Source organism: Glycine max, chromosome 5 (genome assembly GCF_000004515.6).
Source record: "Glycine max cultivar Williams 82 chromosome 5, Glycine_max_v4.0, whole genome shotgun sequence".
Lineage (NCBI taxonomy): Eukaryota > Viridiplantae > Streptophyta > Magnoliopsida > Fabales > Fabaceae > Glycine > Glycine max.
The window spans coordinates 26,879,129-26,902,240 of NC_038241.2; the positions used below are offsets into that span (position 1 = coordinate 26,879,129).

General features: G+C 36.5%; 1 protein-coding gene across 1 annotated transcript; it reads left to right on the forward strand.

The window, feature by feature from the left end:
- The first annotated feature begins 9,018 nt into the window (after positions 1-9,018).
- GH3 (auxin-responsive protein GH3) lies at positions 9,019-11,825 on the forward strand. The gene is made up of 3 exons (NM_001358219.1): positions 9,019-9,457; positions 9,978-10,079; positions 10,185-11,825. The coding sequence occupies exons 1-3, from the start codon at positions 9,162-9,164 to the stop codon at positions 11,569-11,571; spliced, it is 1,785 nt and encodes a 594-aa protein (NP_001345148.1). The 5' UTR covers positions 9,019-9,161; the 3' UTR covers positions 11,572-11,825.
- Positions 11,826-23,112: the final 11,287 nt, after the last annotated feature.

Here is a 23,112-nt window from a genome sequence, read left to right on the forward strand (position 1 = left end):
AACTTCAACAAGTTTCAAGTATTAATTACTACCACTTTTAGCTCTTACAACTCAAGCTTGACACCATGTTTGTTACAACCTAGTATTCTTTGTCCTATCAAGTCACTGCTGGCTCTACACAAATTAAAAAATTTATTGTTTGTTTGCACAATGACTCACTCTTAATCATCTTATAGACAAATATACAATCTCAACACTTAGTCTTTTATCTCAAGTTGTTCAAGGTGTTGAGATTTTTTTCAAACTATACAACAATTTACAATAAAGCTTTTTACGGAAAGAATTTGAATGAAAGTGCATTTGTTCATTTCCATATTTTCAAAACTTCTGGTATTTATAGGCATTCTTCAACAAGTGGTTGTTGTCTCTAAATGGATAAATTTCTTCACTTAAGCTCGCGTTTGAAGATTGTGGTTGTTGCAACATTTAATACTTGCATTAAATGCACGTACTCCTTCATGCTGAAAAACCACTCTTGTAAGTTTTCATATTGAACACTTCAGCGGAAAACCACTTACTTTAAGTTAGAGTAGGTCTATCACCAATAATGCATGCCTTTTAATGGTGTTTAAGAACTTCTAGATCTTGAACTTTATTTATTCTTCGTAGGATTCAATAAATCCTAGGAAAATGTCTCTGCAAAATGAATCTCAAACACAGAGTAGTAAATGAATTCTTAAATGTCATCATTTTTATGTTGTATCAGATCATAGGAGAAATTATTCTATAGTTCAGGACCACCATGTCAGTTGTGGTCTCGACCAATTAAAGTGTGACATGTGGACAACTTGGTTGTACATACTAATCGCTTACATCCTACATGGTGGGATAACGACATAACACGGTGAACAATTTTAAAATCAAAATCTTAATATACTTAGTTGCATATCTCATGATTATTCTATCTCAAATTAAATTAAAATCGATTGCAATACTCGTGCAATTTGTTATCACAAAGAAAAATCCATAACCCTAAAATTAAAATTTAAAGCCACCATGCCATTGCGTGAAGACTGGAGGGTCAATGCACTGACCAGGTTTAGAAAATTGTATGTGTTTTTGTGTCATGGTTATGCAATACTATCTTTTAAATGGCAACATACATGATGAGCAATGCATCTTAACAACAACCATTTTGTTTGTCCTTCGAGATCAATTTGTCAGCATCGTAACTTGGTACAACAATTGGAGAGCATTATTGATAGAGCCTTAGTAGAGTGGTGCTATCGCTATCATTTTACCACGTTGTGAAAGACAGTGACAATTGAATAACTATTTTTGGAAGTTTTAAATTTGGTATCTGATAAACCACTTTTTGTGTGGTATTATATATGAGTTTTTGTGTCATTTTGCATGTATTTTCTCACCACAACTCGCGTTTGGACATTAGTTTTGTATTGCAGAAACTGTTCAATTGAGTGAAAGAGTTGAAAATTGCACAAATTTGTAAATATTTGAAGACTCTACACTTGATCACGGTTGTGGTACATTTACCACAACCACAATAAAGTGACAATAGTCCTCCAAAAGCAGTGCCAAAATCCGACAATGGTCATGGTCAACTGATGAGGACCATGGTCAACCAAGAAGGGTCGATTAATAAATGCCATGGTAAATTCATGAGGGTCGTGGTCAATTAAGAGGATTGTAGTCAATTCATAATGACCCAAGGCTTCAGTGTCATCTGACCATGGTCGTGGTGAATCCACCACAATCGTAGTGCACATTTTTGTGAGATATCATTAAGAAGTTATATAAAGGTCTTTAGACTTTGTAAAAAAGATTATTAAGTTTTATTCTTGTCTTTTACGATTTTGAGAGAACCTTGAGGGCTTTTGAGAGTTGGAAGGCAACTACAACACGGTTAAGATGGATCATGATCATTGTTCCTAACTATTGGTATGTCTATGTTTACATTTTATAGGATTGCTAGTTTTCCTCTGATCATGAGTGGCTAGTTCCCTTAGTCTGAGGGTTATGATGTAATTATCCAAATGCACTCCTCTCCTTGTTCTTAATAGAATTCCTCATTGTTTTTATGTTAATTTATTCTTTTCTTTATGTTAATGTTTATTTGGAACCAGTCATTCTAATACTCAATCGATTGTATAGTAGTGATCATCTGCATGTAATTGGTAGATCTAGGTAGAGAATGTTTCAGGCCAAATTACACGATCAAACTGTTTGGGTAATCTTTAATAAATTAGTTAATCTTTAGTTTATCATCCCTAGAATTAAACTTATCATTTGAATTAAATTGATAGATCCATGATCATTGGGGTATTGATTTAAGGCAAAAAAAAAACATCTTCTAACCTTGATCATAGGGTTTAGTTGATTTTCGGAAACGATAATTAACTTGGTAAGGAATTTCATTAGGACTAAGATTAGGAGAAAATTGATACTAGTGAGTCATAACCCCTGACCATTCTTATCATAACTCAAACTCCTTTTTATATTTGTTTATTTGCTTTCTTATAAAAACTAAAGCAACAAAAACATTTAAATCCTTTTTTTAATCAATTCTACTATTAGTTTAATAAGTTTGACTAATTGGGAATACAACTGGTCCTTTGGGTTTGATATCCAGATTTTTGAGTTACAATTACTATTGCATAGGATACATTTATCCTTGTGCAAACCTAACATATTTTATGCATCAAGTTTATAGTGTCGTTGCCAAGGACTAGTTGTGAAATTCCTAACTAGTTTAATTTTAAACCAAACAGTTTTATTTATAATTTTTTATTATTTATTTAATTATATGCTATTTTTTTTGTTCTTATTCTTATTTCTAGTTGCACTTGATCTTCTCCTTTGTTTTGTAGTGCATGCAAACCAAGTCCGAAAATCCACCACTTCAATACAAACCTAATATTGACAAGCTAATCCGAAAACTTCGTATAGAAGTTCATGAAGAGAAAGAAAGAACAATGACAACTAATCAGGCTCAGACCCTTATGGATTACCTTACCCCTACCTTGGGGAATACCAATCCCATCTTACTACCAGAACTGCTAGAATGAGTTACTTTTGACTTCAAGCATGAGTTCCTACAAATGTTGGAGAACAACCTGTTCAGTGGTGCTGCCCATAAAAATCATATGCATCACCTGAGTGCGTCACATAGTAGCCGCGTTTGGATGTTGCATGTGGGGGGTAACCTTATGTTAAAACCCCTTGCTAATGCCATCAAGATCATTGAAGATATGTGCTCCAACCACTATAAACTCAGGGGATAAAAGAATTATGAAGAAACACGTCAACCGGGTGGAAGATGATTCCCACACTGAATTGGGAAAACAAATGCAAGCTCTGACACTGAAGATTGAGACACTCATGAGAGCTCAAGCCCAAGTCCCCATCACTACACCTTCATTCCCAACCCATGATAGATGTGGGATTGTGCATAGGCCAAGAGAATACAATGTTGATGACAAGCTAGTTGCAGGCATGGATGAGATCAACTTTGTTGGGAGAGAAAACAATTCTTACAATCAATACCCCAAGAATTTCAATCAAGGACAATGCTTCAGGCAGAGTCAAGGGATGTTTGGGCCTTAATCCATGAAAAATTAGAGGCATAGACACGAGGAAAATACAACCTACTCTTCAAGAGACCATGCTTCAATATATGTCCCAAAATGATTAGAGAATGAAGTTGGTGGAGTCTCAACTCACCAACATACAATCCATTTTGTCACAAAGATAACTAGACAACCTCCCATCATAAGATGAACCAAATCCTTAGACAGGAGATGTCAATGTTGTGATTACTAGAAGTAAGAGGATTCAAGAGGACTCCTAGGAGAAAGAAGATTTTCTCCTAAAAGTTGTAGATGACATCTTTACTGAGAAGGACTAAGCACCTAGGAAAATTGAGATTCCTACCGATGGCAATCTAGTGCCAAACAAAGAGGGTGAGAAGGAGGTACTGACACCTCCTTAGGAAAGTGTTCATTTCCCTCAAATATTTATAAACAAGAGTGAGGATGGAAAATTTGTTAGATTTGTTGAGAGGCTTAAAATGGTGCATATTAATATCCTCTTCGCTACAAATTAAATTAGTCTCGTAATGAGTACACTACATTACTATATATTTAAAGCACACCGTATACTAGGATGAGGGCTTGAAGCATTATTTAGGTGAAAATGAAAAACAAAAACACACTCTAATCTTATCATAGAAGTAGCAATGAAATGATGCAGTTAGTAGAAGCAAATAGATAATCAATTTTAAACCTAGATGGATATGAAAATAATTGGCAATGGGTAAGAGGCGAACAAAGTAAGAGAACTCAATAATTTCAACATGTTCCATACTGGTTCATGACTTCATGAATGACCTTTAAAAATATAATCCCTTAAACATACTCTTAGCATCTGGCTTTTTTTTTTTTTTTAAACCACTCTTATATTAGGAACTATTATTTTCTACAACTTGGGAGATGAACGCATAACACTGACTACGCTGTAATTATATGCCTATCACTCTAGTAATTCTGCCACCTCTTAACTGACTTATCCAACAACACCAGTATTTTAGTGTAAAATCATTCTTATGCAATTGTGGATTCTTTATCTAAGAGCACATTGAAAAAATCATGACCATTCAAAACTAAAGAAAACATCTCAAACAAATGAACTCTATTCCAAGGTAGAAGAAAATAATGACTAATTCAAAGGCATTCAGTCAACCTTCAACATTGTTAGCTATAATAGGAAAATCAAATTGTGAGACACAATATCTCATAAAGAAGAGAGGAACCAACTAACTGAACAACAATTGTCTATTATCCCAATGCTTCAGATTGATAATTTTGAGCTCTACAACATTTAAGTACTAACAAGACATATAATGATGTAGAATTTGATGGCGTAGAGTTGTACGCAATTTGGGTATTTACAAGAATATGTTACAAGAGCAATGACATCAACCAGACACAAAACAATATCCAAACACTTAAGCTTTACATTGCTATGACTTCTTGAACTCAACTGATGCAAATATGCAAGACTTCTTGAACTCACATAACAAATCACTTTAACTGGTCTACTGAGCACCACACAATCATAGCCTATTGAAATGGTTCTATCTATACTTTGAATGGAACAATATTAATTAGTGTGGGATTCTCATTTTCATTTAAAACAAAGAGTACATTACTTTTTCCTTGGGAACTACATTACGTATGAAGTATCCGAATCTTTCCAAATTTTAGGACCACAAGAAATGCCACCTTACCAAATGCATTGTCAGTTCATAAGATGGCACATTTGTTGCCCATGCTTCTACAACTAAAGAAATGTTTGTTAGCTAAGGATAGTCATACAAATTCCAACACTCAAACTAAATTAACAACAACTAACTACCTATGCAGTTTGGGAGTGTATTGTATTACCCTGCATCTGTATTCTACCCTACCATTATCCTCTATGTTCTTCCCCTACCTATATAGTGAAGTTAAAATATTCTTCAAAATACTCCTAACATATATAGACATAAAGGTTGAAGAGAAGGCAACATTGTTTTTGCAGGAATCACGACAATGGAAAAATGAAGAGAAACTACTATACTCAACTTAAATGCAGAGTTGGAAAATCAAATAAACATCAACATGACAAAAAGAGAGTTCAAGATATGTAAATTTCAAACTTGGTTCAAAGTATGAGATGAACACAGTGGCAATGAGGGACAACGTGCAATGGCAGAGACCAACCAGTACCACATCAACAGAGATGAAGAAGCGACAATGCGATGGCGTAGTGGCGGAGAGTGACAGAGTGGCAATGATGTGGTGGAGGATAGGAATAGAGTGTGGACCAAGAGAGAAAGAGATTAAGAGAATGAAGAAGGATTCTTTGATTCAAGAGGCACTAGAGAATTTTAATCTAAAGGGTCAACATCGGTTTTGAGTAAAAACTAATGTTAATATAGCATTTTACAACATCGATTTTCAGAAAACCAATGTTAACTTAGTTCTTACAACATTAGTTTTTTGAAAACCGATGTTAATATCATGATAGCAACATTGGTTTTCAAAAAATTGATATTAATATCTAGCTAACAGCACCAGTTTTTTAGAAACCAATGTTAATGAACTAACCTTATTTACATATATGCCACCGTACTTTTTTTAACATCGGTTTTGGTAAAACCGATGATAAAATGGTGACATTAAAAACATATTTTTTAGTAGTGTGGATCGGTGGATCCATATATTTATTCATTTCTGCTAGTACCAAATACCAATTTGAGTATTTGAAGTAGTGAATGTCATGTTGACTTTGCGTGTTCTCTTTCACACTACCGAAGTGTAGCTCACACAACTCAGATCATTGTCTGTCAGACTTGTGGGTTTGGAGAAACCACTAGTTCATGTGGATCCTAACACTATAAAATTTAAAAGGATTGAAAGCAGAGAGAATAAAGGAAATTCAAATTGAGTGGAAAAAATGTTTATTAAAAGTTAGAAATGAAGCATTGAGTGTTTAAGAAATTTTAGAATTGTTAGACTTATGTTTAACATAACTTATAGATGTTATTTATATATTGAGATCATTGTTTTATGTATTTTAGTATACCTGTTTTCATGTACTTTTTAATCTTATGTTTAGTATATTTTATGTTTGTACTTTAAGTGTTTAGTATATGAATACCATTAATATTGGTTGGACTGGTTTTGATTTTAATTTGTAGGTTTGGTTTCATTTAACAAACATACAAAATATAATTTTTTTCTACAAAAACAACATCGATTTTGAACAAAAACTAACATGGTATAACACATTTCAACATTGATTTTTGATAAAATGATGCTGTATAACACATTCAACATTGGTTTTCCTAAAACCAATATTATATATGACTTTTAACATGAGTTTTGCCAAAACTCATATAGAAAACGCTTAAGATATTACACGATTTTGATCACATATCTACATCAATTTTCGAAAGAACTGATGCAGATAATGATTTTTAACATTAGTTTTATAACCAATTTAAAAAATGACTTTTAACGACAATCATTTTAGTATCGGTTCAAAATCGATGTTGAATATCCTCTAGAACTCATGTTAATGGCCTATTATGTAGTAGTGACTATTTTACACTATCAACACATAAATTATTTTATCTATTCATTTATTATAAATTTAATTAATATTTACATATTTATAAGCTTTAAATATATAAAAATAAATATTTTTATAGAATGCACATATTAAAATATTTTGTTAAATTATGATTTTTAGCATTATAAATTGCACCATCATTAATTCAATTTTCATAATCAATTATTATTATTTTCTTATCAATTTTTATTGAATAAAAAAGAGTTCTTTTAATATTTATTAAGCAAATATAGTTAATAATTCAAGGTAGTGACCGAGGCAAGTAACTTCTGAACATCAAAGATTTTTTTTTTTAAGAAAGTTCTCACCAAGTAAATTATAGTAGTATTTTAAAAATATATGAAGATCTCTGTAAAAAAAAAAAAAAACCTGCATTAATAAGGAGAATAAGAATTAACTTTGAATCCTTAATCACTTTTACCCATCCACCTTACTGTTAGTAATGAGAGAATATTATAAACATATCTAAAACTAGCAGAAAAGTTGAAAACAATGCAGTAGAATGTAACTATTATAATTGAAAGAAAGAAACCAAAAAATCAACCGTTAACCTACCCTTTGATTTTTTATTATAGAATTATCCCCATTGACTAAGACGCGAAGAATCAAACAAAAACCTCAAATCCAAACCAAATCAAATAAAAATTGCATTAACAATTCCTATATCTTATTTATCTTGTCATGTGATAACCGCCTAACGCACCTTTCTACTGTCAATATGTGATTACGACCTAAATCATTAACAAATATTTGGATTCATCATTCATTTATAAATTAGTACCTAATTAAAGGTAATAAAAAAGGAAAAAAATAAAAAACTCAGATGATATGGTAAGTCGTATAATAATGCAATGGCCTTCTAAATACGATATTATCTATTTTTAAATATTTCTTATTAGTTTTTTTGCATTATTATAAATTATTATTATTTTGAATAAATTAAAAAAATTGTGACATCTATTTATTTTATTAAAAAATCCTTGTTAAATACTTATTCAAAGATAAATTTGAAAAGATGTTATAAATACTTCTTACTCTCTAATTAGTATTATTTTGAAATTTATTGTAATAATACTTCTTATTCTGTGTTCTAGCTCACAAGGGTGTAAATTATTTGGAATGATGCTATATGTGGTGAGACCTAAGTTCAGTATCCTTATTTTCTGTTTCTTTTAGAACCAAAAACAATTTTTTTATAAAAAGAAATCACAAACACACTATCATTGTTTGAAAATAGAAATCAAAACACCCATAATCTCGAACTGCATGTTCTGATAAGAATTCACGAATAAAGAAAAATTAAAAGTCTCAACAAATGTAGTAAGAGGGCAAAAATAGGCTGTAATAACTTGCAAAGTGTGCAGTGAAGTTTTCTTCGTACTACGTAGAAACTTCTCAGTTCTTTCTCACATTTCTGCCCACAGGGATTTGGATTTCGTGTATTGACGCAGTTATACCATCATTAATCTTATCCTTCAATTTTTATAAAATTAATAAAATAAATAAAAAATTAATTAAGCTTCCGATCTTGACTGCCTGCTTGAATGCGTCGGCGGCGCCCATTAGTTTCTCATGCCAACACACCCTATAACGCCTAATTTTGCCCGAGTATTACTATATTGGGAGAACTTTTGCTGACGTGGCGACACATCTGGACCCACATGTCGGCCACCATGCACCATCCCTGGCCCTCGTGTCTCCTCAATAAGCTACACAATTTGAAACATACACGCAATCCTTTGTCTCAATAAGTTCCACTCAGGTACTGTTTTCTCCCGCAACCATGACGTAATTCTGTAAATCACATGTTTCATGCTCCCAATTATTTTCCGCTTCTATAAATACCTCTCCCATTTCGCAACTTTTCTCCATCCATACTCATCCACTTCTTGAACCGTGCCTTAACTAAACTAGAGCTAGAATTAGAGTTAGCTACCTTGCCTAATTCACAAACGCGTCCCTCTACGGCTCTACCTATTAGCTATCTTTTTTGTGCTGTGATTGAAATTAATTTGTGATAGCTCACCATGGCCATTGCTACTTGTGATCATGATAAGAACGCAAAGGCTTTGCAGTTCATTGAGGATATGACCCAAAACACTGAAAGTGTCCAAGAGAGGGTCCTTGCTGAGATTCTCAGCCAAAACTCCCAGACCGAATACCTGAAACGGTTTGAGCTGAATGGAGCCACAGACCGCGACACTTTCAAGTCAAAGGTTCCTGTCGTTTCCTATGATGATTTGAAGCATGATATCCATCGCATTGCTAATGGTGACCGCTCTCCTATTTTATGCGCTCACCCAATCTCCGAGTTTCTCACCAGGTACATAACCTTAGCGCACACACATATATAATACATATTATCTCTCTCTCTTTTTTTTTTTTTTGGCAAAAAGAACTTTCTATTATTGAAAATATGAGCCAAGGCTGGTACAAGATGTACCAGATTAGTCCACTAGCATACAAAGAAATAAAAAAATAACCCAACTTTAGAATGATGGTGCGAAAAAAAAAAACCCTCCACTGTACGGTAACCAAGAAGAGAAAAGGAAAGAAATTGTGAGTTTGAACCTCCTTTACTAATAAAACTAATATTTTGTCCGTAAAAAAAAAAAAAGACAAGATGCACGTCTGCAATATATGCATATGTCATTTTCTGCAGTTGTCAAACTGCATTGAACATAAATAAAACATTGACCTTTATTAAGGTAAAATTGTAATTTTAAGTGTAGTGTATATAGTATCATATATAATTTCTTTAATTTGATATTTTTATATGAAAATATGAATTCTGTTTGAATCAGTGTGAATTAATTAAGCAGCTACCGTTAATTAAATTGCAGTTCTGGAACATCTGCTGGGGAGAGAAAATTGATGCCAACCATTCGTCAAGAGATGGACCGTCGTCAATTAATTTTCAGCCTTCCCATGCCAGTGATGAATCAGTATGTTTCCATGCCTTGGTTAATTCCCCTTTCCCTTTACATATAGATAGTTTGGTAACTTCTGTTTTGTGTTTATATTCATGTGCATGTTGTTACATTACACAGATACGTGACTGATATGGACAAGGGTAAGGCTCTCATCTTCCTGTTCACCAAAGCCGAGCAGAAAACTCCGAGTGGCTTAGTGGCACGTCCAGTGTCGGCTAGCATGTACAAGAGCGACCAGTTCAAAAACAGACCCTACGACCCATACAACGTGTACACAAGCCCAGACGAAGCAATCCTCTGCCCCGATTCCTTCCAAAGCATGTACACCCAAATGCTATGCGGCCTCATCATGCGCCATCAAGTCCTCAGAGTTGGTGCAAATTTCGCCTCCGGCCTTCTCCGATCCATCCACTTGCTCCAGCTCAATTGGGCCCAACTATCCCACGACATCTCCACCGGAACCCTAAACCCCAAAATCACTGACCCTGCCATCAAACAACGCATGACCCAAATCCTCAAACCCGACCCAGAACTTGCTGAATTCATTGTGAAAGAATGCTCAGGAGAAAACTGGGAACGCATAATCCCCAGAATCTGGCCAAACACCAAGTATGTAGAGGTGGTTGTGACCGGTGCCATGGCGCAGTATGTTCCAACTCTTGATTATTACAGCGGAGGCCTACCTCTCGCTTCCAACATATACGGATCCTCCGAGTGCTTCTTTGGGATTAACCTCAACCCATTTTGCAACCCCTCTGACGTGTCATACACCATCATGCCAAACATGGGTTACTTCGAGTTCTTGCCTCAGGATCACGATGATGATGCTTCTTCGTCTTCAGGTTCCAGTTTCACTCTGTCGCGTTTAATCGACCTTGATGATGTTGAACTCGGAAAATCCTACGAAATTGTTGTGACCACGTACTCCGGTTTATGCCGTTACCGTGTGGGCGACATTCTCCGAGTGACGGGCTTCCACAACACCGCCCCGCAGTTCAGCTTCGTGAGGAGAAAAAACGTGTTGCTGAGCATCGACTCGGACAAAACGGACGAAGCGGAGTTACAAAACGCCGTGGAGAAGGCCTCCGTGCTGTTGAAGGAGTTCAAGACGAGCGTGGTGGAGTACACGAGCTTTGCGGACACGAAGTCGATCCCGGGGCATTACGTGATTTACTGGGAGCTCTTGATGAAGGACTCTTCCAACGCTCCAACTACTGAAGCGTTGGAGCAGTGTTGTTTAACAATGGAAGAATCGCTGAACGCCGTTTATCGACAAGGTAGGGTTGCGGACCATTCTATTGGACCGTTAGAGATTCGTGTGGTGAAGAATGGAACCTTTGAGGAGCTTATGGACTACGCTATCTCACGTGGCGCGTCTATTAGCCAGTACAAGGTTCCACGGTGCGTGACCTTCACGCCCATAACGGAGTTGCTCGACTCTAGGGTTGAGTCCGTTCATTTTAGCCCCTCTGAACCACACTGGACCCCGGAACGACGTCGTTGAAGGGTAACTACACATACCTGCGTGAAGTCATGCGCTCAATAATTAAAATAAAGAGATTGAAAGGAATGTGCCTTTTCATTTTGGCCGTGCCTTTTTAAAGTTTATGTGTTATGTTTTAGATTTGTGTCTCTGAAAAATATGGTCAAAAGGAATTGTCCTAGACATCTTTGTCTATCCTATGTAGGAAACCATCATGTGCACACGTTTAATTAGTCGATCTATTTATAATGTTAATACATTATAATTTTAATATCCTTCACGTGCATGTAACTTTCATGGGGCCAAAAGTCTGAGAAACGGTTGTCTTTTCTCTTCTTTTTCGTGTAAAGTTAATTACCCGTATATAACATGAATTTGAGTTGAATTAATAAAGTCGTTATAATGTTTCAGATGTGAAACTCAAACTCCAAACATTTCTCTTCTTTTATAAAAGAAATAAAAAAAAGTTGTCCTTACACGCTAGGTCTAAATTTTATATGATATTTTAGACTAATTAATCGTGTATGGTAGTTCTCGAATATTCTTATTAATCACACATAAGAATGTCTATATATATACGTGTGTGTTTTACACTAATTAATCCTGGGTGGGCATTTCTTTCTTACAACACCAAAAACATCTCTAACAACACTACATTGGAAGTCTAAGAAAAAAGGAAAATGTTTTGTGGAAAGTGGTGTGGAGTGCGCATTTGGGTCCATTAGGAATGCTATGATCTTTAGGGGGGACCAGCTTGATGTGGAAAACATGTGGGATTTGGTCAAAACAATATTTTGGCTATGACTATCTTCTAAAGCTAAGAACTGCAACTTATGTTGAAATATAAACTTGATTTGGGCCTAAATTAATTATTTGGTTCCTTGGACTTAGTTATTTTGGGCTTAAGTAATTATGAGTCATGTTTCTAGAGAATTCTTGTAGTGTTTGGAGTGTCTAGATATTTCTTATGGTTGTAATATTCTCTAGAATACTCTTTGGATCTCTAGAATTGAGAACTCTCTAGAATTAGTGTGTCTAGAGTTGTCCTTAGAGATAGAGATGTAATCCTACACATTTGTATCAAGAAAAAATACAAAGTTCTCTCCTCCATAAAGAATTCTCCTTCTTATCAAGTTTCTATTCAAAGTCTCCAATATTCCTAAACACTTTTCCTAAACATAAAAAACCTTATTTCCAACAAAGTGGTATCAGAGCTTCAAGATCCTCAAAAGATGGCGAATAGAGGTTTTCCTTTCCAAATGCCGATGCTCACAAAGAACAACTATGATAATTGGAGTATCAAGATGAAGGCGCTACTAGGAGCTCAAGATGTGTGGGATATCGTAGAGAATGGCTTCGAGGAGCAAGATGAAGCCTCGCTAAGCCAAGGTGTAAAGGAGACGTTGAAGGAGTCAAGAAAGAGAGACAAGAAAGCTCTCTTTCTCATTTATCAATCGGTGGATGAAGATACTTTTGAGAAGATATCCAACGCAACGACGGCCAAAGAAGCATGGGATAAGCTTCAAACTTGCAACAAAGGAGTTGAGCAGGTAAAAAAGATTCGTCTTCAAACTCTTAGAGGTGACTTTGAGCGTTTGTTTATGGAGGAGTCCGAGTCAATTTCTGATTATTTTTCTCGAGTATTGGCCGTAGTCAATCAACTTAAAAGAAATGGTGAAGATGTTGATGAGGTGAAGGTCATGGAAAAAATACTTCGAACTTTAAATCCAAGTTTTGACTTCGTTGTTACCAACATTGAAGAAAACAAGGATTTAAAGAGACCATGACTATTGAGCAACTCATGGGTTCCTTACAAGCATACGAAGAAAAACAAAAGAGAAAAATTAAACAAAAGGAGGCTACGGAGCAACTACTACAATTCAACGTAAAGGAAGCAAACTATGCAAATTACAAGAGCCAAAGAGGACGAGGTTGTGGCCAAGATCGTGGACGTGGACGAGGACATGGAGGAGAAGGAAGAGGTGGTTACAACAACCACTCCAACAAATTCAACAATGGAGAAAGAAGTTGGAATCCACAAGTAACAAGAGGTCGTGGAAGAGGAAATTCATGGTCGAGATATGACAAATCACAAATCAAGTGCTTCAATTGCAACAAGATTGGTCACTACGCATCCGAGTGTAGATTCTCGAAGAAGGTTGAAGAGAAAGCTAACTTTGTAGAAAAAAAAGGCGGAGAAGAAGAAACTTTGCTACTCGCGTGCCAAAACAAATTTGAAGAGAAAAGAAACAAGTGGTACCTCGACACCGGCGCAAGCAACCACATGTGCGGCGATCAAAGCATGTTCGTGGAGATCAATGAAGCGGCAACTGGCGATGTCTCATTTGGAGACGACTCAAAGATACCAGTCAAAGGCAAAGGTAAAATTCTCATACGTTTGAAGAATGAGAGTCATCAATTCATATCCAATGTCTACTATGTGCCTAACATGAAGAATAATATTTTGAGCTTGGGACAATTATTAGAGAAAGGCTATGACATCCATTTGAAAGAACATAGTCTTTTCTTAAGAGATTGTAGACATAACTTGATTGCTAAGGTGCCTATGTCAAAGAATAGAATGTTCCTCTTGAACATTCAAAATGATGTGGCAAAGTGTCTCAAGGCTTGCTATACTGACTCTTCATGGCTATGGCATCTACGATTCGGGCACCTCAACTTCGACGGTCTAGAACGTTTAGCGAAGAAGGAGATGGTGAGAGGCTTGCCTAGCATCAACCACCCAGACCAACTTTGCGAAGGATGTCTAATTGGGAAGCAATTTCGTAAAAGTTTTCCAAAGGAATCAACAACAAGAGCAACAAAGCCCCTAGAGCTCATACACACCGATGTCTGTGGACCAATCAAACCCAATTCATTTGGTAAGAATAAGTACTTTCTCCTCTTTATTGATGATTATTCCAGAAAAACCTGGGTTTATTTCTTGAAGGAGAAATCAGAAGTGTTTGAAAACTTTAAGAAGTTCAAAGCCCTCGTGGAGAAAGAAAGTGATCTTTCCATCAAGGCCATGAGATCTGATCGAGGAGGAGAGTTCACTTCAAATAAGTTCAACAAATATTGTGAAGACCATGGAATCCGTCGCCCACTGACAGTGCCAAGATCGCCACAACAAAATTGAGTAACAGAGAGAAAGAACCGGACCATACTTAACATGGTGCGAAGCATGCTCAAAAGCAAGAAGATGCCGAAGGAGTTTTGGGTTGAAGCAGTGGCATGTGCAGTTTACCTAACAAACCATTCCCCAACAAGAAGCGTGCATGAGAAGACACCACAAGAAGCATGGAGTGGAAGGAAGCCCGGGATCTCTCACCTCAAAGTGTTTGGAAGCATTGCCTATACCCATGTTCTAGACGAAAAGAGGACAAAGCTCGATGATAAAAGTGAGAAGTACGTGTTTGTGGGTTACGACTCAAGATCCAAGGGGTACAAGCTCTATAATCCAAATAGTAGAAAGATAGTCATAAGTCGCGATGTGGAGTTCGACGAAGAAGATTGTTGGGATTGGAGTGTTCAAGAAGATAAGTATGATTTTCTTCCTTATTTTGAAGAAGATGATGAAATTGAACAACCAATCATAGAGGAACATATTACACCACCTGCCTCACCGACACCAAGGCTGGATGAAACAAGTTCAAGTGAGAGGACACCGCGACTAAGGAGCATTGAAGAGATTTATGAGGTAACCAAAAACCTAAATGACATTAACCTCTTTTGTCTTTTTGGTGATTGTGAGCCTCTAAGCTATCAAGAAGCAGCGAAAAACATAAAGTGGAAAGACGCCATGGACGAAGAAATTAAGTCAATCACGAAGAATGATACGTGGGAACTTACTACACTTCCACGAGGACACAAAGCAATCGGAGTAAGATGGGTGTACAAGGCAAAGAAGAATGCTAAAGGAGATGTGGAGAGATACAAAGCAAGATTGGTGGCTAAAGGCTATAGTCAAAGACAAGGAATTGACTATGATGAGGTATTTGCTCCTGTTGCTCGTCTTGAAACTATTAGACTGATCATTTCTTTGGCAGCCCAAAATAAATGGAAGATCTATCAAATGGATGTGAAGTCAGCCTTCTTGAATGGTTTTCTCGAAGAAGAAGTCTATATTGAGCAACCACTGGGCTATGAAGTAAAAGGGCAAGAAGAAAAAGTCTTGAAGTTGAAGAAGGCGTTGTACGGTCTCAAGCAAGCACCGAGAGCTTGGAATGTTCGAATCGACAAGTACTTTCAAGACAAGAACTTCATCAAGTGTCCATATGAGCATGCACTCTATATCAAAGCGCAAAGTGGAGATATTTTGATTGTGTTTGTATGTAGATGACTTGATCTTTACAGGGAACAATCCAAGCATGTTCGAAGAGTTCAAGAAAGATATGTCAAATGAATTTGAGATGACGGATATGGGGCTCATGGCATATTATCTCGACATCGAAGTAAAACAAGAAGACAAAGGAATTTTCATCACCCAAGAAGGCTATGCCAATGAAGTCCTTAAGAAGTTCAAGATGGATGACGCCAATCCAGTTGGCACCCCGATGGAATGTGGCAGCAAGTTGAGCAAGCATGAAAAAGGAGAGAATGTGGATCCAACTCTTTACAAAAGTTTGGTTGGAAGTTTACGTTACTTGACATGTACAAGGCCGGATATTCTCTATGTTGTAGGAGTAGTAAGTCGCTACATGGAAGCTCCAACCACAACTCACTTCAAGGCGGCAAAGAGAATCCTTCGATACATCAAAGGTACAACAAACTTTGGCTTGCACTATTACTCTTCTAACAATTATAACATTGTTGGCTATAGTGATAGCGATTGGAGTGGAGACTTAGATGATAGAAAGAGCACTACTGGTTTTGTGTTCTTTATGGGAGATACTGCTTTCACTTGGATGTCAAAGAAGCAACCAATAGTCACACTATCAACTTGTGAAGCCGAGTATGTCGCTGCCACATCATGCGTTTGTCATGCAATTTGGCTAAGGAACTTGTTGAAAGAGTTAAAAATGCCACAAGAAGAACCTATGGAAATATGTGTTGACAATAAATTAGCACTCGCTTTGGCAAAGAATCCAGTCTTTCATGAAAGAAGTAAGCACATCGACACCCATTACCACTTCATAAGAGAATGCATTGAGAAGAAGGAGGTAAAGTTGAAGTATGTGATGTCTCAAGATCAAGTTGCCGACATTTTCACAAAGCCACTCAAGTTGGAAACTTTCGTGAAGCTAAGGAGTATGCTTGGAGTCACAAATCAAGTTTAAGGGGGGATGTTGAAATATAAACTTGATTTGGGCCTAAATTAATTATTTGGTTCCTTGGACTTAGTTATTTTGGGCTTAAGTAATTATGGGTCATGTTTCTAGAGAATTCTTGTAGTGTTTGGAGTGTCTAGATATTTCTTATGGTTGTAATATTGTTTAGAATACTCTTTGGATCTCTAGAGTTGAGAACTCTCTAGAATTAGTGTGTCTAGAGTTCTCCTTAGAGTAGTATAAATAGAGATGTAATCCTACACATTTGTATCAAGAAAAAAATACAAAGTTCTCTCCTCCATAAAGAATTCTCCTTCCTATCAAGTTTCTATTCAAAGTCTCCAGTATTCCTAAACACTTTTCCTAAACATAAAAAGCCTTATTTCCAACACTTACGTGGTATAATTGGAATTTTGAGCCTCTCATTTGTCTCAGAAATTCTGGTCTTTAGAGTTATTAGCTGTGCTTTGTCTTGGTTGAAGGGGAATCTTAGGTGATTCTGTGGGTTTTATTGGATGTTTATTTTTTGGTTTGGGCATGTTTAATGTATCTGGTATATACAAGGCCAGTAGGGGAACTTTGGCTAATTGAGAACTCTCTAGAATTAGTGTGTCTAGAGTTCTCCTTAGAGTAGTATAAATAGAGATGTAATCCTACACATTTGTATCAAGAAAAAATACAAAGTTCTCTCCTCCATAAAGAATTCTCCTTCCTATCAAGTTTCTATTCAAAGTCTCCAATATTCCTAAACACTTTTTCTAAACATAAAAAGCCTTATTTCCAACACTTACGTGGTATAATTGGAATTTTGAGCCTCTCATTTGTCTCAGAAATTCTGGTCTTTAGAGTTATTAGCTGTGCTTTGTCTTGGTTGAAGGGGAATCTTAGGTGATTCTGTGGGTTTTATTGGATGTTTATTTTTTGGTTTGGGCATGTTTAATGTATCTGGTATATACAAGGCCAGTAGAGGAACTTTGGCTAATTGCTTTGTTGGGGAACTTGATACTCAAGTTAGTAGTGAATGATCAAAATTAATGTATATTTAGAAGATATATTTATTTGTAGTTAGTGTTATGAAAACTAATGTGGTCATTGAGGTACTAGATCTATGGATAGAGGTTAAATCGATGAGTTATTTATTGGTCTGGTTGATTTTATATATATATATATATATATATATATATATATATATATATATATATATAACTTACAAAATATGATCAATCCATAATCTATATTTCAAAATTACATAATCATTTATTATTTTAAATTATTGTGTTGGGTATTATCATTAAATTACTAAGAAAATTCTTGTTATTTCTAAGGCTAAGTACAAAATTTGTCAAGTAGTCATGAACAAATATGGTGAAGACGTATAAAAACACATAAATATTAAATCATATTAAGATCAAGATAATAATTGTTAGTTATTATATATTTTTATTAAGATAAAAATAAATATTGTTGGAACATATTATATGTTAGTATTCGATAATTAGTTACTAATAGTTTATCATGTGTTTAGGAATCGAAAAAAAAGGAATTACAAAAAAATTAAAAAATGATCAACCGATTCAAACCGGGTCAATCCGGTCAGGGTCATTGGTTTGACCAAACTTGACCAGGTCAAACCGGGTTGATCCAAGCCGACTATATTTTCGCTCTAATAACTTAACCAAACCAATTAGGTGATCGGTCCGATCGACAACGCCAAACTGGTTTTCACCACTATGCATGCATTATACCCTTTTATTTATAATAATAGAGTTTCCCGACTAATGGAATAAGAGGTTACCTAGTAGTGAGTTAGTGGGATAGGTGATTATTATCCATTAATAACTCAGATGATTGAGTTATATCTTGGCTAATATAGAACTCCCTAAGCTACGAGTATAGTTTATGTAAAATGGCTCAATGAGAAAATCGATCAAGTTCCTTATGACTGAGATGTTACACCACTCCACAAGCCATGGGGCCTACGTAGACTGAGATGTAGGAAATTAAACATGAGACGTTAACTTGGTTTTAAAACCGATGTTGAAAGTACCGATGTTGAATGAATTATTGTTAACATCGGTTATCCAAAACCGATGTTAACATAAAAACGATAACATCGGTTTTCTAGTAAAACCGATGTTAATGTTATATATTCACATCGATTTTGTAGTAAAACCGATGTTACTGAAATATCTTAACATCGGTTTTTTAGCAAAACCAATGTTAATATATTACATTAACATCGGTTTTACTAGAAAACTGATGTCAACGTTCATATGCATACACTTATTTTGCTGTAGTTCTTTGTATATAATATCAGTTATTTATAAATAACCGATGTTAACATTCGTATATTAACATTGGTTATTTACATAACCGATGTTAAGGTTCATGTTGATATCGGTTTTTGTAAATAACTGATTTTGTTTACTATATTAACATCGATTTTTGTTAATAATCGATGTTGTTTTGAAGCTTTTTTTATATAAACTTTCTGTTTTTACAATAAACCCAAAATTGTACCTGTAAAATGCAATTTCAGACCCAATTCACAACAAATAAACATTTTATTCTGCTTTGAAGTAATTTTAATCATAATAAACATTGAATAATTGATTTATCATAAACAACGATCAACAAATGAATTCAATGTTCAAATTACATAGGAAATGTCAAAAATGTTAAACCAAAGTAAACTAAGCTAAACTTAATGTCCCTAAATCCTAGGTCTGATCTCTAACTCGGAGATAATATTGTGCCCACTGGATCCGCAACGCCTTTAATCTCTCTGGCTCCAATGGTTTAGGATCATTAAAATACTGCATGATGAAATAAATGATAATAAGTTAATAATGTAATACAAATTATAAAAAAACCAAATTTGTTTGAAATAAACGTACCGCTTCCCAGTTATTCCTAAAAGTTCCTAAAATGATGGTGGACATCCAGTGCATCACATAGTAGCCGCACTCAGTACTTCCTTTTTGTCTATTACACTAAATACATAATGGAATTTGGCTATTAATTAAACAATTAGTGTACAGACACATAAGAAATATATATAAGTGGAAGTTTTATGTAAATGACGTACCTTGACGACAATCCACCTAGCAGGAGCCTTTGATTTAGGCTGTGGAGCATCATCAAGACCTTTTAAAGCACTGTTCCAGATGAGTAACAATTAAAAACTGGTGTAGTTGAGGTATTTAAATGCAAATGTATTGAAAAGAACACTAACCTGTTAATAATCCCCTTAAGGTAGTTGTCTGGCCTGTTATGCAATGAACAAAACCAGACAACTAGGTGTTCCTTGGGCAGGATGACCACCATCTGCCAGTGTCCGCTGCAGTGGAGACGAATATGGGTTAGTATATTAGTAAACATTAATTAAATTCAGTTATTTTGTGTGACTTACCCATTTAGGTAGGCTCCAAGATAGACATCGCATTTTGAGCTCTGCATCCAAGTCTTTATGTAACTTTCAGACTCAAACTGCGATTGCCCAGACCTCTGAATGGACTGTGGCTCGAGGAATCCATAGATATCAGAATTCCCCGCTCGCATACTTGTTTCAGTGAGATGCCTGTTTATGTTAAGTCAAAGTTAAATATTTATGAATTGAAAGCAATAACTTAGGTAATTAAAATTAATATAAAATGACTTACAGAATCCACAACTGTAACAGTGATATGCTAAGACATTGACCACCGTGTGCGATTTCGGAGAGATCTTCGTACTTTATGTAGAGCGGGAAATCTAGATTAAAGACCCCGAATACGGTGGCATCCCATGTAACCTGATAAGGCCTCAAGAAAAGCTCTGGAATGGTCAATGTCATCAGATAAAGCGGATCATCGACCTCCGGATCGGGCTTTGAAGGTGGTTTTGCCGGAGACACAGCTACTAGTTCATGAAACAAAGTTAAATGGCTTAATTTGAGGCACACTGAATGAATTAATTTAAAAAGAAGAAACATATAGTAAGAGTAAAGTACCTGCTGTGATAAAGACTTGACCAGATGTGTCGGCCAAGCAAGGAAGGTGTGAAGTGCCTGCCCCACTAAGGAAACCTCATCAGTGGATACAGGAACTGGAGCATCTGCATCTGTACCCTCCTCCACACCCACCTTTACTTGGCTAGGCAACAAATGAGTGTTATGAACAACAGTGGATCCCTCATAAACTCTCCCTAGGGCAACCAGGCGGGCATGATCTGCTTCAATGTACAAGCCGCACCTATCTGAGTCACCCGTCTCAAGATCGTTTCCTGAGGGATCAACATAACTCCCCTTTGTGCTTACTCGAGGACCGGAGGGACCAACCAGAGGCTCGGGAGGCAGTGCAAGTCCCTGAGATTGCATCTGGGACTGAATCTAGGACTGCATTTGGCTGAAGGATGCCATGAGCTGCCGCGTCACTTTTTCTGTGATGGACTCCTCTAGTTGGTCCCTGATTTGCTGGGTCAGCTACTGCAATTCTTCAGGAGGCAGGGAGGAAGAGCTGCGGGACGTCCGTGGAGCCGATCCAAAGTATTGCTTGATGGTGACACCGGCTCCAGTAGCACGGACACGTCCAGGGTGCTCTGGACATCTAATAGCAGCGGTGAGAACATCCTGACGTCCATGGGGGACGAAGGATCCCTGTGTCACCTGCTCCTCAAAGGAATCCTGCACAGAAAACATACAGTTGTACATGACATTCACAAAATATTGAAATATAATTCTAATGGTTAGTTGAAAATGACTTACGATCTTCACAGCGATTTCCTTTGTGGCCTCAGTCGTCATCTCCCCTGTTTTCTTCGTGCGGGTCATCTTCCACTTCACGTGGCGTTTGACCGGGGATGGAGGGTCAATGACGCCATCAACGCTTCCTAACTGTGCAGCTTCCTCCAGCTTCTTCTTCGTCTTCTCAGCCATGAGCTTCTGCTCCAAATATTCATAACCCCCACGAGACAAAACGTGGGGAGCAGTGTTCTGTTTCTGGATGGCCTGTGCCTTTTTGCGCACATACTGCAAAAATAAAACAATAATCTTTCAAATTGCTAGAATGAAGTATAACAAGTTAATGTTTTTTGAAAAACAACTTAAATGGCAAGGAATATACCTCCCAAGAAGGGTCTCTGCGAGTCTGGAAAAATTGGCCCCATTTTTCCTTGCTGATGTCGCATTTCTCACAGACAGTGTCCTCCACACTGTCCTGATCGGCTGCAAGGGCCCATTTCCTCGTGAGGTCTGATTTAAACTGCCTCCATCTCTCGCCCACGGTCTGAAGTAACTTCCTTTTCGTCCTACTATCAGAAGCCTCTGGGATTTCAAATTCCGCCTGACAACATCAAATAAGGTTTATTTGTTACAATAATGTATTTTTTGGCTATTAATTAAACAACATCAAATAAGAAAAGAAAAATACCTGAATATCCTCCCAAATCAAGTCCTTCTGAGCAGTAGGGAACTTCTTCCAGTTCTCGTAGGTGACGTCCACCTTATCACGTGCCACAATCCCCAAATATGTTCTTAAATTCTTCCTGTGGGGACCGTCGGCCTTGCCGGTAGCAGGATCAACATGGACCACTGGTCTCTCAGCACCAGGTGGTCTAGTAGACAACGATCGTAGATGTGAGGCTTTGCGTGTCTGCTTCACGGTAGACGACGAAGCCGATGCGTCGGAAGGAGCAACAGGAGGAGGAGGAGGAGGTGGAGGAGGAAGAGGAGGAAGAGGAGGAGGAGGAGGAGAAGGATGAGGAGGAGGAGGCGAGGCAGGTGGAGAAGCCATGATCCTGTATACATCATGAAAATGTAAATTTCGATTACAGACAAATAAAATCATAGGTTAAATTTCCACTCATTTTCTTAGAATGAGATAAACATAAGCTTTTTTAAACCTAAAGACACTCTCCCTTAAATTAGAGTAACATTTTCTCATCCCTAAAATTTTACAAGGCAAAAAGGAGACAAAGAATATCCTAATCTCATTTGAAATTGAAAACCAATCCCACTTAGCCATACTTAATCTACTTTAACACGTAATGAAGCACAATAACATGGTCCTTGCTATAATGAAATGACAAAGAAAGAACATATCAATTCTTTAAATAACAAGATGCATGATGTTAGGGGTCAAGTAGTCTAAAGGCCCAATTTTGCCTAAAATTTTCTGCAAGTGTGGTGGATTGTTTTGTTTCTGGGGTTTCTAAGGTGGGAGTGAATTTGTTGGGCTGTTGAGGTTTTTGGATTTGGGTGGTGTTTGATTTTTTTAAGGTTGTTTTGTATTTTGTGGGGGGTGTGGACTATGGA

Coding starts and splice junctions, on each gene's coding strand:
- GH3 (NM_001358219.1), top strand. CDS start 9,162: ATGGCCATTGCTACTTGTGATCATGATAAGAACGCAAAGGCTTTGCAG. Junction 9,458..9,977: donor ATCTCCGAGTTTCTCACCAG/GTACATAACCTT, acceptor ATTAAATTGCAG/TTCTGGAACATCTGCTGGGG. Junction 10,080..10,184: donor CCCATGCCAGTGATGAATCA/GTATGTTTCCAT, acceptor TACATTACACAG/ATACGTGACTGATATGGACA.